Source organism: Staurois parvus, unplaced genomic scaffold (genome assembly GCF_062004578.1).
Source record: "Staurois parvus isolate SC_StPar_1 unplaced genomic scaffold, SC_StPar_1.0 ptg000907l, whole genome shotgun sequence".
Taxonomy (NCBI): domain Eukaryota; kingdom Metazoa; phylum Chordata; class Amphibia; order Anura; family Ranidae; genus Staurois; species Staurois parvus.
Window position 1 is genome coordinate 267,048 of NW_028318703.1, and position 13,734 is coordinate 280,781.

The following is a 13,734-nucleotide window of genomic DNA, read 5'->3' on the forward strand; positions in this document are numbered from 1 at the left end:
TCTGGAGTTAGGAACGTGCGGATTTTGGCGATGTTGCGGAGGTGGAGTCTGCACGAGTTTGTTAAAGAGTGGACTTGGGGCTGGAAGGATAGGTTGGAGTCCAAAATAACACCAAGTACTCTGGCCTGCGGGGCGGGTTTGATGGTGGCGTTGTTGGACATGATGGAGAAGTCAATGGGGGGTGGTGTCCGGGCTGGAGGGAAGACAAGAAACTCGGTTTTGGAGAGGTTCAGTTTAAGGAAGTGGAGCGACATCCAGTCTGATATGTCGCTCAACAGGTGTGTGATTCGGGCGGAGACCGAGGGGGTGAGGTGGGGGGTTGAGAGATAGATTTGGGTGTTGTCGGCATAGAGGTGGTAGTTGAAGCCGTGAGAGTGTATGAGTCGGCCAAGGGAGGAGGTGTAGATGGAGAAGAGAAGGGGCCCGAGGACAGAGCCTTGAGGGACCCCAACAGAGAGGGGGAGTGAGAGGGAGGTGGTGGCATTATAGGTAACGCTGAAAGAGCGTTGTGACAGGTAGGATGAGAGCCAGGAGAGAGCAGAATCTCTGAGGCAGAGGGAGTGTAGTTTTTTGAGGAGGAGGGGGTGGTCGACTGTGTCAAAGGCCGCAGAGAGGTCAAGGAGTAGGAGCACTGAATAGTGGCCATTAGCTTTGGCGGTTAGCAGGTCGTTGGAGAGTTTGAGTAAGGCAGTTTCGGTGGAGTGTAGGGGACGGAAGCCGGACTGTAGGGGATCGAGGAGGTTGTTGTCGTTGAGGTGAGAGCATAGGCGGGCGTAGACTAGGCGCTCAAGGAGTTTAGATGTAAATGGGAGCAGGGAGATGGGTCTGAGGTTGTTCGGGTCATTGGGGTCCAGGGAGGGCTTTTTAAGTATGGGGGTGATGTGTGCATGTTTTAGAGGGGAAGGGAAAGTGCCGGAGGAGAGGGAGAGATTGAAGATGTGGGTGAGGGAGCGTAGGATGGAGGGGGAGGGAGGTCGTAGGAGTTGTGTGGGGATAGGGTCAAGGGGGCAGGTGGTGAGGTGGGCATCAGAGAGGATCCTGGAGACTTCTTCGATGGTAGTAAGGTCAAAGGTGCGGAGTGTTGGGGGAGCTTCAGTATGAGGAATGTAGGGTGGGGTGGGAGAGGAGGTTAGAGCAGTGGTGGGGCCGTGGGAGAGGGGTGTAGAGGGGGTAGCTGAGTGAGGGGGAAGGGGGTTGGAGGGAGTTTGAGCAGCGACAAAGTCCCTGTGGGTTATGTCGAGGGGGAGGGGGGATGAGGGGGTAGCTGTGTGAGAGGGGACGGGTTGAGACGGCGTGTGAGTTGCGGCAATGTCCTTGCGAATTTTGTCAATCTTGTTTTTGAAGTGATTGGCAATCTCAAGGGCAGTGAGTGAGGTGCTGGGTGGAGGTGGGGGTGGCGAGAGTAGAGAGTTGAAGGCGGAGAAGAGTCGGCGAGGATTGGAGGAGAGGGCCTTGATGAGGGTCAGGAAGTAGGCTTGTTTGGCAGTATGGAGGGAGGAGGTGTAGGTGTGGAAGGCAGATTTGTATCGGGTGAAGGCTTGTTGGGATTTGGTTTTGCGCCATAGTCGCTCCAGGGCACGACTGTGTCGTTTGAGGGTTTTGGTGTGATCAGTCTGCCAGGGCTGGAGCGGTCGGGGTCTGATGTTGCGTGTGGTTAAAGGCGCTAGTGAGTCAAGGGCTGTTGACAGCGCATTGTTGTAGGCGGTCATAGCCAAGTCGGGGCAGGACAGGGGGAGGATGCGGTCATGGAGTTGATCAACTGCGGATTGGAGGAAGGCAGGGTTAAGGTTGCGGAGGTTACGGCTGGTAGTAGTGTGACATTTGGAAGGGTAGGCATTGGAGGATGAGGAGATAGAGAAAGTAATCAGGTTGTGGTCAGAGAGAGGGAAGGGGGTGTTAGTGAGGTTGTGGGGAGCGCAGCGGTTGGAGAAGACAAGATCAAGGATATTACCGTCGGAGTGGGTGGTGGATTGTATGCACTGTGCAAGTGCAAAGGAGGAGGTTAAGTGGAGGAGACGGGCTGTGTCCGGGTTGTCGAGGTTGACAGGGATGTTGAAATCCCCAAGGATGATAGTGGGTAGCTCAGAGGAGAGGAAGAAGGGTAGCCAGGAGGAGAAGTCTTCCAGGAAGCGGGGTATGGATCCAGGAGGCCGGTATATCACAGCAATCTTCAGGGGGGTTGGGGAGAATAGTCGGACACAGTGGGCCTCGAAGGAGGAGAAGGATAGGGAGGGGGGGTTTGGGAGGACTCGGAAGGTGCTCAGCGGTGACAGGAGCAGGCCAACCCCACCACCTTTACGACCGTTGGGCCTGGGTGAGTGGGTCCAGGTGAGACCGCCGTAGGAGAGTGCAGCAGGGGAGGTAGAGTCAGTGGGCTGGATCCAGGTTTCCGTAATCGCCAGGAGGTTGAGGGAGCGGGAAACAAAGAGGTCGTGGATGGCGGTAAGCTTGTTGCACACCGATCGGGCGTTCAGGAGCGCACATGAAAACGGGGGGGAGATTTTAGGGAGCAGGGGGACAGATACTAAGTTGCGGGGGTTGCGGCAGGACGTGGAGGCGGGAGGGTTTTGTGCGGGAGGTGGTGGAGGGCCAGGATTCGGGGAGATGTCCCCCGCGGTTATGAGGAGGAGAAGGGTGAGAAAGGTGGCATGGGAGTGGGATGTGCAGGAGCGTGAGAAACTACTAGTGGAGGTGTTGGGGTCAGTGGGAGAGCGGAGTAATAGGAGGAGGTGGTGGGTGCCATAGAGGGGTGAGGGAAGCAGTGAGGGCACAATATACAAATGTTTGGGAGGAGCAGAGGGATATAGTGAATGGATTTTGGGAACAGAGGAGAGGAAAATGAGAAGGAGGAGTGGAAGAGGCATTTTGGGGAGGTGATGAAAGCAATAGTAGGGAGATGATAGCAATGAGGGGGAGATGTACAAGTTTTGGGGTGGAGCAGAGGGGTAAAGAAATGAGATTTGTGAACAGAGGATAGTAAAATGAAGAGCAGAAGAGGGGTGTATTATATAAAAAGGTACACGGAGTGGGACTCAGGTATGCAAGAGATGTTTCCCAGGGTGTTTCCTTGCAGTCTGTCCAGCATGCAGTAGAGTTTCTTGCTGTTGATGTGTCTTCCTGCTGCTTAAGCTCTCCTGCTTTAGTTCAACTGCTGTGTTTAACTGCTCTGCACTCATTCAAAGCCGCACTCCATCATAAGCAGCACCCCCATCAGAGACTGTGCCCCCCATCAGAGCTATCATCGTTTAAATATTACAAAGAATATAACAGAATATGCAAAAAGGAAATAAAGGCCGCAAAAATTGAAAATGAACGACAGATTGCAAAAGATAGCAGAACCAACCCCAAAAAATCCTTCAAATATATTAAGAGTAAAAAAGTTCGGTCTGAGCATGTAGGCCCTTTACAAAATAATCTAGAGTGGGTGACTGAGGACAAAGAGAAGACAAATTTATTAAATACCTTCTTCAGCTCTGTGTATGCAAAGGAGCATGGGGAAGCTCTTGTTCATAATGGGCATGGTATTGACACAGCTCCAGATGGTCCACATTGGCTCACAACTAATATAATACAAAAAATATTTAGACAGTATAAAGGTGAATAAAGCACCTGGACCGGATGGCATCCTTAAAGAATTGAGCTCTGTCATTTCAAAGCCATTGTTTCTAATTTTTAGGGACTTTTTAATGACTGGCATAGTACCACTGGATTGGCATAAGGCCAATGTGGTGCCAATATTTAAAAAGGGGTCAAAATCTTTACCAAGTAATTATAGACCTGTTAGTTTAACTTCTATAGTTGGGAAGACATTGGAGACTTTAGACCACATAGATGAGTTCTTGCTGGAAAAAAAAATATTTTAAGCAACAGAGCATGGATTCATGAAAGACAGAAGTTGTCAAACAAATCTGATTTCTTGTTATGAGGAGGTGAGCAAAACCTTGGAGGAGAGAGGGGTGGCGGTGGACGTGGTATGCTTGGATTTTGCAAAAGCGTTTTGACCCAGTTCCCCACACACGGCTAATGTGTAAGGTAAAGTCTACAGGCTTGGACAAATCTGTATGTAAATGGACAGAAAACTGGCTAAAAGATTGTATCCAGAGAGTAGTGGTTAATGATTTATACTCTGAATGGTCTAGGGTTGTCAGTGGTGTACCCCAAGGTTCAGTGTTGGGACCCTTATTTTTTAATATATTTATAAACGATATAGGGTCTGGGATTATAAATCCCATTTCAGTTGACACCAAGCTGTGCTGTGGAATAACGTCCTTACAGGATGTCTCCAATTTACAAGCTGACCTCAATGTACTGTTTAATTGGGCAACTATGTGGCAAATGAGGTTTAATATTAATAAATGTAAGGTTCTGCACTTGGGGACTAAGAATATGCATGCATCATACATACTAGGGGGGTACAAATGAGGGAATCAATGATGTAGAAGGATCTGGGTGTTCTGGTAGATCACAAGCTTTATAATGACATGCAATGCCAAGCTGCGGTTTCTAAAGCGAGCAAAATCCTCTCTTGTATTAAAAGAGGTATAGACTCCAGAGAGAGATATCATATTACCCCGGTACAAATCATTAGTAAGACCTCATCTGGAATATGCAGTTCAGTTTTGGGCACCAATTCTCAAAAAAAACATTGGGGAACTGGAGAAAGTACAGAGAAGGACAACCAAACTGATAAGAGGCATGGAGGAGCTCAGCCATGAGGAAAGATTAGAGGAACTAAATTGTATTCTCTCTTGAGAAGAGGAGATTAAGGGGGATATGATCAACATGTATAAATACATCAGTGGTTCCTATAGTGAACTCGGTGTAGAGTTATTCACCCTGAAGTTTCTTCACAGTGAGAGCTGTGAAAATGTGGAATAGACTCCCTCAAGAGTTGGTTCTGGCCAGCTCAGTGGATTGCTTTAAAAAAGACCTGGATTATATCTTGGATACACAGAATACAACTGGATACCAACATTTTAGGTAAAGTTGATCCAGGGAATATCCGATTGCTTCTTGGGGGATCAGGAAGGAATTTTTTTCCCCTGCAGGAGCAACTAGGATCATGCTTTGCTATTTTTTTTTTTTGCACTTCCTCTGGATCAACTGTAGGTATAGGATTAGAACTTTTTTTTTTTTAATGGTTGAACTGGATGGACTTTTTTGTCTTTTTTTTCAGCCACACTAACTACGTAACTATGAACTTTAACGGCATCCCAGTTTTAGTCCGTAGGGTTCATTGAGTTGTCTCACCCTTTACACTTATAACTGCTTCAACTCTTCTGCGAAGGCTGTCCACAAAGTTTAGGAGTGCGTCTATGGGAATGTTTTTGACCATTCTTCCAGAAGTGCATTTGTGAGGTCAGGCACTGATGTCAGATGAGAAGGCCTGGCTCGCAGTCTCCACTCTAATTCATCCCAAAGGTGCTCTGTGCGGTTGAGGTCAAGACTCAGTGCAGGCCAGTTCCTCCACCCCAAACTCGCTCATCCATGTCTTTATGGACCTTGCTTTGTGCACTGGTGTGCAGGCATGTAGGAACAGGAAGGGGCCATCCCCAAACTCTTCCCACAAAGTTGGGAGCATGAAATTGTCCAAAATGTCTTGGTATGCTGATACCTTAAGAGTTCCCTTCACTGAAACTAAGGAGCCAAACCCCTGAAAAATAACCCCACACCATAATTCCCCCTCCGCCACACTTTACACTTGGAACAGTATAGTCAGGCAAGTACTGTTCTCCTGGCAACCACCAAACTCAGACATGTCCATCGGATTACCAGACAGAGAAGTGCGATTCGTCATGCCACAGAACATGTCTCCACTGCTCGGCCATGGAAACCCATCCCACGAAACTCTATACGCACTGTTGTTGTGCTAATCTGAAAGCCACGTGAAGTTTAGAGGTCTTTAGCTATTGACTCTGCAGACAGTTGTCGACTTCTGCGCACTGTGCGCTTCAGCATGCACTTACCCCACTCTGTCATTTTATGTGGCCTACCACTTGGTGGCTGTGTTGCTGCTGTTCCCAGTTGCTTCCACTTTGTTATAATACCACTAACTGCTGACTGTGGAATATTTAGTAGCAAGGAAATTTCACGGATGGACATATTGCACAGGTGGCAACCTATCACGGTACCACGCTTGAATTCGCTGAGCTCCTGAGAGTGACCCATTCATTCACAAATGTTTGAAGAAGCAGTCTGCATGCCTAGGTGCTTGATTTTATACACATGTGGCCATGGAGGTGATTGGAACACATGAATCCAGAGATTTGGAGGGTGGCCCTAATACTTTTGGCAATATAATGTATATATAATACACAAACACCGTACATCCATATGTTTGGGAGGGGTTTGGGAGAAACTTCCGGCTCGGTTCGCTGGAAGTTCAGAAGTGGTTGTGGGTGCTGTCAAAACCAATTACCTGCCCCCCCCCCCCAAAAGGTGCCAAATGTGGTAGTGGGGGGAGGCAAATAAGCATAGCTTCCACTTTCGGCTGGAACTCTGCTTTAACTTGTGCAATGTGGGGGGGGGGGGGAGGGAACTTGCCTTCTATCCTGACCCTCCAAGGTTTTATACCCACAAATTAATTCCAATATAGGTAGGGTTTTGGCATTCTATATGTGCTCCTCTATGTGACCCCTTAAAGTTATTGTGACGTTTATAATTTTATCTTTTTAAAATAACTGTTTTATACTTATCTGTTCTGTACAATGGAGCTGCACAGAGCGGCCCCAAACCTCTTCTCGGGTCCCCTGTTGTCGCTCCTGGCTCCTCTTTTTTTCTTGGTGTGCCACCACAGGAAGCTGCTTCCTAATGTAGCACACCTGCGTGCTCGATCCTGAGCCCTGCTGTCTGTGCCCGTTGACATAGACACCCCCTTATCACAGGATTTGACTGACAGCAGCAGTAACCAATGGCTGTGAGAGCAGGGAGAAGAGGAGCGAGTCTCTGAAGACGGGCACAGCGCTTGACTAATTGAGGGCTCAGATGTATTGGGGGGGTGCGTGAAGGGGCGTTAATTTAACCTAAGCATTTTTTACATTTAATTCAAGGAATGCATTAGGGTAAAAAAAATAGACTTTACAGCCACTTTAAAGTCTGTGGTTTTAACCACTACTGAGACCCACTGTCTCATCTCTGTAGTGGGACCTGCTGGCATGCCCATTTATTCTGGCTGTCCTAGATAAAATCTTATCTATAGTCTATGGGGAACTCTTTGATACCTGACCAGAAGAAAGCTCAGACCCACCTTTAAAACTGACTGACTATGGCAACAAATCCACATTACTGATCTGGACATAAACTTGTATCTCACGGTCTGATGGACTCAGAGTGGAGACGCCTGGGTTAATATTCAGTCAGTTCACAAGCTTGTTGTGAAAATACTATGGTCATGCTCTTTGCTCAGAGTTTCAGAAGTGTGCTTTTCTTTTTCAGGGCTCGGTCAGTGGCGTACTTCTGGTGACGCCAAATAACATCATGTTTGATCCGCATAAGACTGATCCTCTAGTGCAGGAGAATGGCTGTGAAGAGTACGGCATCATGTGCCCAATGGAGGAGGTGACATCGGCTGCTATGTACAAAGAAATAGTCAATAGCAAATTGAAGGATATTCCTGTGTAAGAATATTTTCTTAAGCTATTATTGTCACATTTCTATTATATAGATTTATATTTTACCCTGTGCAAGTACATTTTATATCGAATAACTACACCTTCTTTTGAGAACTGATCAATTTCCTTTTGTCTTAACAAGGCAAGTTCTCTAATTGATTAAATCTGGTTGGGTCACTTTAATATGCACATTTGTAGTTTTTTTTTTTTATAACTATTGTTTTTTTATTGGTCATTTGATTGTTTACAACAATTAACAGTATTGTCGCAATAATGTATTACAGATTTGTAAAGGATATAGATAACAGAATATGAGCATATTCAACATCTTACAAAATTTAGTTTATAAACAATGTGACTTTGTAGTCATTACTGTCACCAATACATTTCTCTTTTTTTGATGAGTATGCAGTGTTTGTTTGAAATATTCAGTCAGTCATTAGTTTAGAGAAGAAAGGAAGGTTGTGAGAAGTGGAGATTAGAGAGAAGTAGAATAAAGAATGAGATTTTAAATTATTACATATTTCCTTTTTTTGGATATTAGGATGATAATAGAGTGGAGTAGCTGTATCTCTAGTGGTGTTTGATTGGTACCTCTTGTAGTTTCTTATTTAACGGTACATTGATGATCTTTGAGCCATAAGTCCCAGTGTTTCTGGAATTTAGCAGATGAGTTGTGTATTTGAGCAAAGGTTTTTTCGAAGGCTGTGTTTTTGTTCAGGATTTCAGTTACTGTGTGAATGGATGGCGTACATTTGTAGATTTTATCCCAGGGACAAAGCACAGGTTTGCTTTACTCAGACCTCTTGTTAAAAAGGGGTCTGGGGTGAAAAGACTGTTAAGAATATTGTTATTTAAATGGAATTGACATTCAGTTATCTTTTAAATAATGTTCCTACCCCAGAACCGTCCAAAATTCCACACTTACCCATCTGCACTCCTTGTAGATATTCACTATGTGTCCACTAGGAATTTCACAGCCTCTACATGAAAAGTCCCCTGGCCAGGCCTCACATGCACAGCAGAATCTCCTAATGGGACTAATGGTGAGTGGCCTTTCCATAGAACTGAAGGAAAATTCTATAGCACATTTGTGACCTGGCCAGGAGACAATTTGTGAAGAGGCTGTGCTGTTTCCAGCAGACCACAAAGTGGAGATCTGTGAGGAGTGTGGACTGGTAAGTATACGATTTAGTGGGGATGTTGGGTTGGTGGGGGCTCAATTTTAAAAGTACATAAAAAATATGTATTTTTTTTTTTCCATGTAGAGATGTAGAACAGCTGACCAGTATGAGAGATTTCTGCAACTTTAAGAAAATTTCTCAAATTAATGCTCAGGAATTAGATACAAAAATGTGGGATACTGGAAACGACAGTGCCAGCACTGCTCCCCGCAGCACTGAGGAGTCCTTGTCAGAGGACGTTTTCACAGAATCTGAGCTGTCTCCTATTAGAGAAGAGGTGCATTCTTCTGATGAGCTGCGACAGGACAAATCCTCAGGTGCATCCTCTGAATCTGTTAAGACAATCAACCAACTAGCAGGAGAATGTTGCACAACAAACACTTCAGACTCCCCGGATGCTTTGCATGAAAAAGGCAATGGCGAGCCTTCAGCCAATGACAGTGGGATTGCCAGCAATGCCAATGATTTGGAAAAGAGTGACGCTTCCATTAAGGTAGGTGAAGACTTGGATAAAGTATCCGAAACATCTGCTGAATTACAAGCCAGTATGGAGCTAGAGGAAATGGAAGGTACAGGGAACAAATGCAAAGAGGACAAACAAGGGTCGGACAGTGAAAATAAATCCTGGGATCAGAGTATTGATAAAGAGGAATCTGAACCTGGAAACCAAGGAGAGGAAACGGAAGGAGGACTCCATTTAAAACCTTCACTAGGCGACTCGGAAACTGAAGTGGAGGAACTGAGAAAGCTTTGGAAAAACCTCACTATGCAACAAGCCAAGCAGCAGCGGGAGGACATGCAGCATGCCACGCAGAAGGAGAATAAGCCAAAGATGAGTACAGATTCTCATGGCGAAGGTAAGCATTTATTTTACTGTCAGGTGGGGAAATTTCACTCTATCACTTTCCACAACCTAAGCGTTTCCAGGCTTGTATGCAGATAATAATTTTTCACTTCATGCTTCAGACTTATTAGGCTGTGTACATGATTTATACCAAACTAGTTTCCCTCAATAAGAAAGTGGCAACACAAAACAAAATACTGTATATTTTAAATTGGAGCAATATAGAAATATGCACAAATCTTATGTATTTGTATCTGTTCAGATTTTCATTTTCCACCTGACTTGGTCAAATTTTAAATTGACTTTTGTCAAGCTGGGTAGTGCTTACATGGCAACCCATGGCTCAAATTTTGGGTGAGTTGGCCGAAGTTCAAGCTGTGTATGGCTGGCTTTATTTTAAAGAGTACTCTGGGTACCTACTGGCTTGTGGGGTAATTTTGAATTTTCCCTTGTTTGAAGGTTGTGTCTGGGCAAGGATGGAAGTACTTGGAATACATAATTGATACAAAATTTAAAGGAGAAGTTTGACCAAAGCTTTTTAGCTATACTTTTCCTATGGATCACAGGAGTGCAGTTTGTTCTGTGACCAGTTTTCAGTTGACAGCAGGCTAAAGACTGCTGTTGGATTTACATCACTCAGCTAGTCTAGGCTCTGGATCAGTCACAACTTTACAGCAAGCCACTGAGAGTCTGAGCCAGCTGTTCCCACCCCCTGCACAGCTCAGTGCTTCAGTGAGCACTGGAGAGGCAGAGTAGAGAGCCAGGGACTGACAGTCCCCACTCTGCTCACAAAAGGCTGTGATCAGTGGTCTTTGATTGCTCAATTCTCAGTCTCACAAGCAGCGGGGGACAGATGCTGCATTGGACTAAACCTGCATCCGCCTAGATGAGTAAATTTTTTTTTTTTTTTTTTTTTTTTTTTTTACGGAACCCATATTTCCCTTTTTTATAGGTCTTATTGTTGGAAACTTTCAAGCAGATCTGTTGCTGGGAAGGTTTAGTGTGTGTGTATGTGTAACATACATAGTGTGTGTGCATATATATATGTGTGTGTGTGTGTATGTATGTATATATATATGTGTGTGTGTGTGTGTATGTGTGTGTATATGTGTATGTGTGTGTGTGTATATGTGTATGTATATATATGTATATGTGTGTGTAATATATATATATATGTGTGTGTGTGTGTGTGTAATATATGTGATGTGTGTGTGTGTGTGTGTGTGTGTATATATGTGTAATATATATTATGTGTGTGTGTATATATGTGTAATATATATATACATACACACACACACACACACACACACACACACACACATACACAGCGCGCTATGCAAGTACCTGCAAGAATAAGTGTGTGTTTTAATGGGACCATGCAGTAGGAGACTGATCTTACCAAACTCTCCAGTTGGCACTGACCCTGATTGTTGCTTTGTTGCAGATCTACTGCTGTCCAAAACTTTTCCTTAGGCCTCATGTACACAGAAACTCGCCTAGTCGTTAAACTGTCCTGGCAGTAGAAAAATGCTAAACACGATAAAAGCGCATGCCATCTCGGTATTGCATTTAGCTTTTGGGTGTTTATTCATTTGATTGGCCAGAGTATTTTCCATTAACATGGTTAAACAACCAAGCCCTAAACGCGGTTAGCGTTTAGCTGCATTTACACGCGTTTTTGCTCGGTTAGTGTTTATTGGCCAAAATGGTTCTCTCCTGAACGCAATTAATCTGCGTTCAGAAGAGGAACATTTAACTACTCCTAAACTCTGGTAAAAGCCTATGTGTATGTGGACACATAGGCGTTTTTTGATTTGCGTTCAGGGGCTTTGGCTAAATAATGCCAAAAGCTGTACATAAGGCCGAAGTGTGTCAGACTCTTGTTCCCCGTTATGCACTGTGGTTTCTCCCACTAGCCTCTAAGTCACTACTGTCTCCTGTGGTGGCATTAAAGTTGGTAGACAAGATCACAGCATGTGACGAAGGACGCAGGCATCAAACACTGCTAGATAAGTTGGTACTGGGTAATAAATATTCTCCTGAAGGCCATAGCTCTTCAGCAAAGTGATGATCTGAGTCAGCTTCCGCCAGAGTGGTATGTATGAATGGTTTCTTTAGCAGGGACCTTTTATTGGAAACCTTTTTGACAATAGAGTTGTTTTCTAGGAACAATAAACATATACAAAGGTAACCAATAGACCTATACAAAGGTAACCTGTGCTGCTCACCTGGCTATGTGTGGTTGTTGCGCTTCTTAGTCACTGACCCAATACAGAATTCAGCAAATAGATCCAAAAAAATACTTCATCTATTCATTATACTTTCTCAAGGTTGATGATTTTTTTAAGTATTGAATAAAAAGTTCCAGCATGACAACTTGGCTACTATCCTATTTAGAAAGGGAGGTCGGCATTGGCAGCCCCATATTTCTCTCATGGCACATGTCCTATAAAGTCCTAATGCTCAGTTGTTGCCTGTTTCAGAACACTGCACTGATAATGAGTTTTAAGAACTTAAGAGTACAAATGGACTACACATGGCTGTGTGCTTCATAATTATCTGGTGCAGCAGCAGACAGGAGCTCTATAATCTTCACGGATCTGCATCACAGAGGATGAGGAATATATGGAGTCATCCACCTTACCAACCAGACTCATCCACCTTACCAGCCGCTCTGTATCCGCCACCCTCCATCATTCCCTCCACTGGCTTCCAATTGCCCAACGCATAAAATTCAAACTACTAACATTGACGTACAAAGCCATTCATAACGCTGTCCCAAACTACCTCACCAACCTGATATCCAAAGACCACCCAACACGTACTCTTTGCTCCTCACAAGACCTCCTACTCTCCAGTTCCCTGGTCTCCTCCTCCCATGCCCGACTCCATCACTTCTCCAGGTCTTCCCCCATCCTCTGGAACTTACTACCCCAATCCATCAGACTGTCATCTACCCTCCTCACATTTAGGCGCACCCTGAAAACCCATCTCTTCAGGGAAGCCTACCCCGCCCTCACCTAACAGCTGATCTCCTCCACTCCTCCTACCACTCCATCCCCCACAGCCATTTCCTCCTGTACCACTATCCCCTCCCTCCTAGATTGTAAGCTCCAAGGAGCAGGGCCCTCGAACCGCTCGTGTATTGTATTGTTACTGTATTGTCTCATGTACTGTCCCCCACTATAATGTACAGCGCTGAGCAAACTTTTTCATGCTATGTAAATACTGTATAATAATAATTATATATATATATATATATATATATATATATATATATATATATATATATATATATATATATATATATAAAAATTCACATCACCTCTGTGAGCAAATTGCTTATCCAACTATTGATTTGAGACATATTTACCATCCATTTGGTTATACTGGATATGTTGTCATCCCTTATCCAAATGTTTGAATTGCCATTAAGAAAACGTGTCATTCTAGAACCGTGTTCTCCAAACTGTTGCCTGAGGGCTGGATGCGTTTCTTGCTAGCCGTTATCCGGCCCTTGGGGTACTATTACTCTCAATGATATGGAACACTGTTCTTCCCACTGACACCAACAGTGAGCCATAATTTCTCCCGATGACACTAATGATGGGGCACTATTTCTCCAACTGACACCAACAATGGGGCTCTACTCCTCTTCATACTGACAACCAACCATGAGACCATGTTTATCACTGATGCTAGGCCTGGGATATTTTCGACCCCCATTGGCCACAATTCGGCCCCCCTAAAGTCTTAAGGACAGTAACATGCCCTTTTGATTGAAAAGTTTGGAGACCCCTGTTGTAGAAAATTATTTGGGAATGTCAGTTGGTCGAGCAATTTGCAAAAAGAGCTATTGACCATTTGTATCTCAGTTGCTAGAATCTGTTATCCCAGTGTGACCAAGATTATTTATTTCCAGTAATTATTTAGAGTCTTTAATTAGAGACTTGCCAGTTGTATGTTGCAGCTAAGCAATACAGCAGGTGGCTTACACAAACTCTGGTACTGATGGCTGCTTGTAGGTAAACACTTCATTTTTTTTTTTTCCCGTGAAAATTAAATTGTGCTGTTTGACATAATGTCAATTTTAGGA

The 13,734-nt window shown here is 44.5% G+C and overlaps 1 protein-coding gene across 1 annotated transcript in view; it reads left to right on the plus strand.

The window, feature by feature from the left end:
* Positions 1–9,674, plus strand: part of LOC149442151 (oxidation resistance protein 1-like) — a gene marked incomplete at its 3' end in the record, with an annotated part of 64,221 nt that extends 54,547 nt beyond the window's left edge. Inside the window, exons 6-7 of the mRNA XM_089656466.1 lie at positions 7,435–7,616; positions 8,879–9,674. Coding sequence (XP_089512592.1) covers positions 7,435–7,616; positions 8,879–9,674 — 978 coding nt within the window. The remainder of the gene's footprint in view (positions 1–7,434; positions 7,617–8,878) is intronic.
* Positions 9,675–13,734: the final 4,060 nt, after the last annotated feature.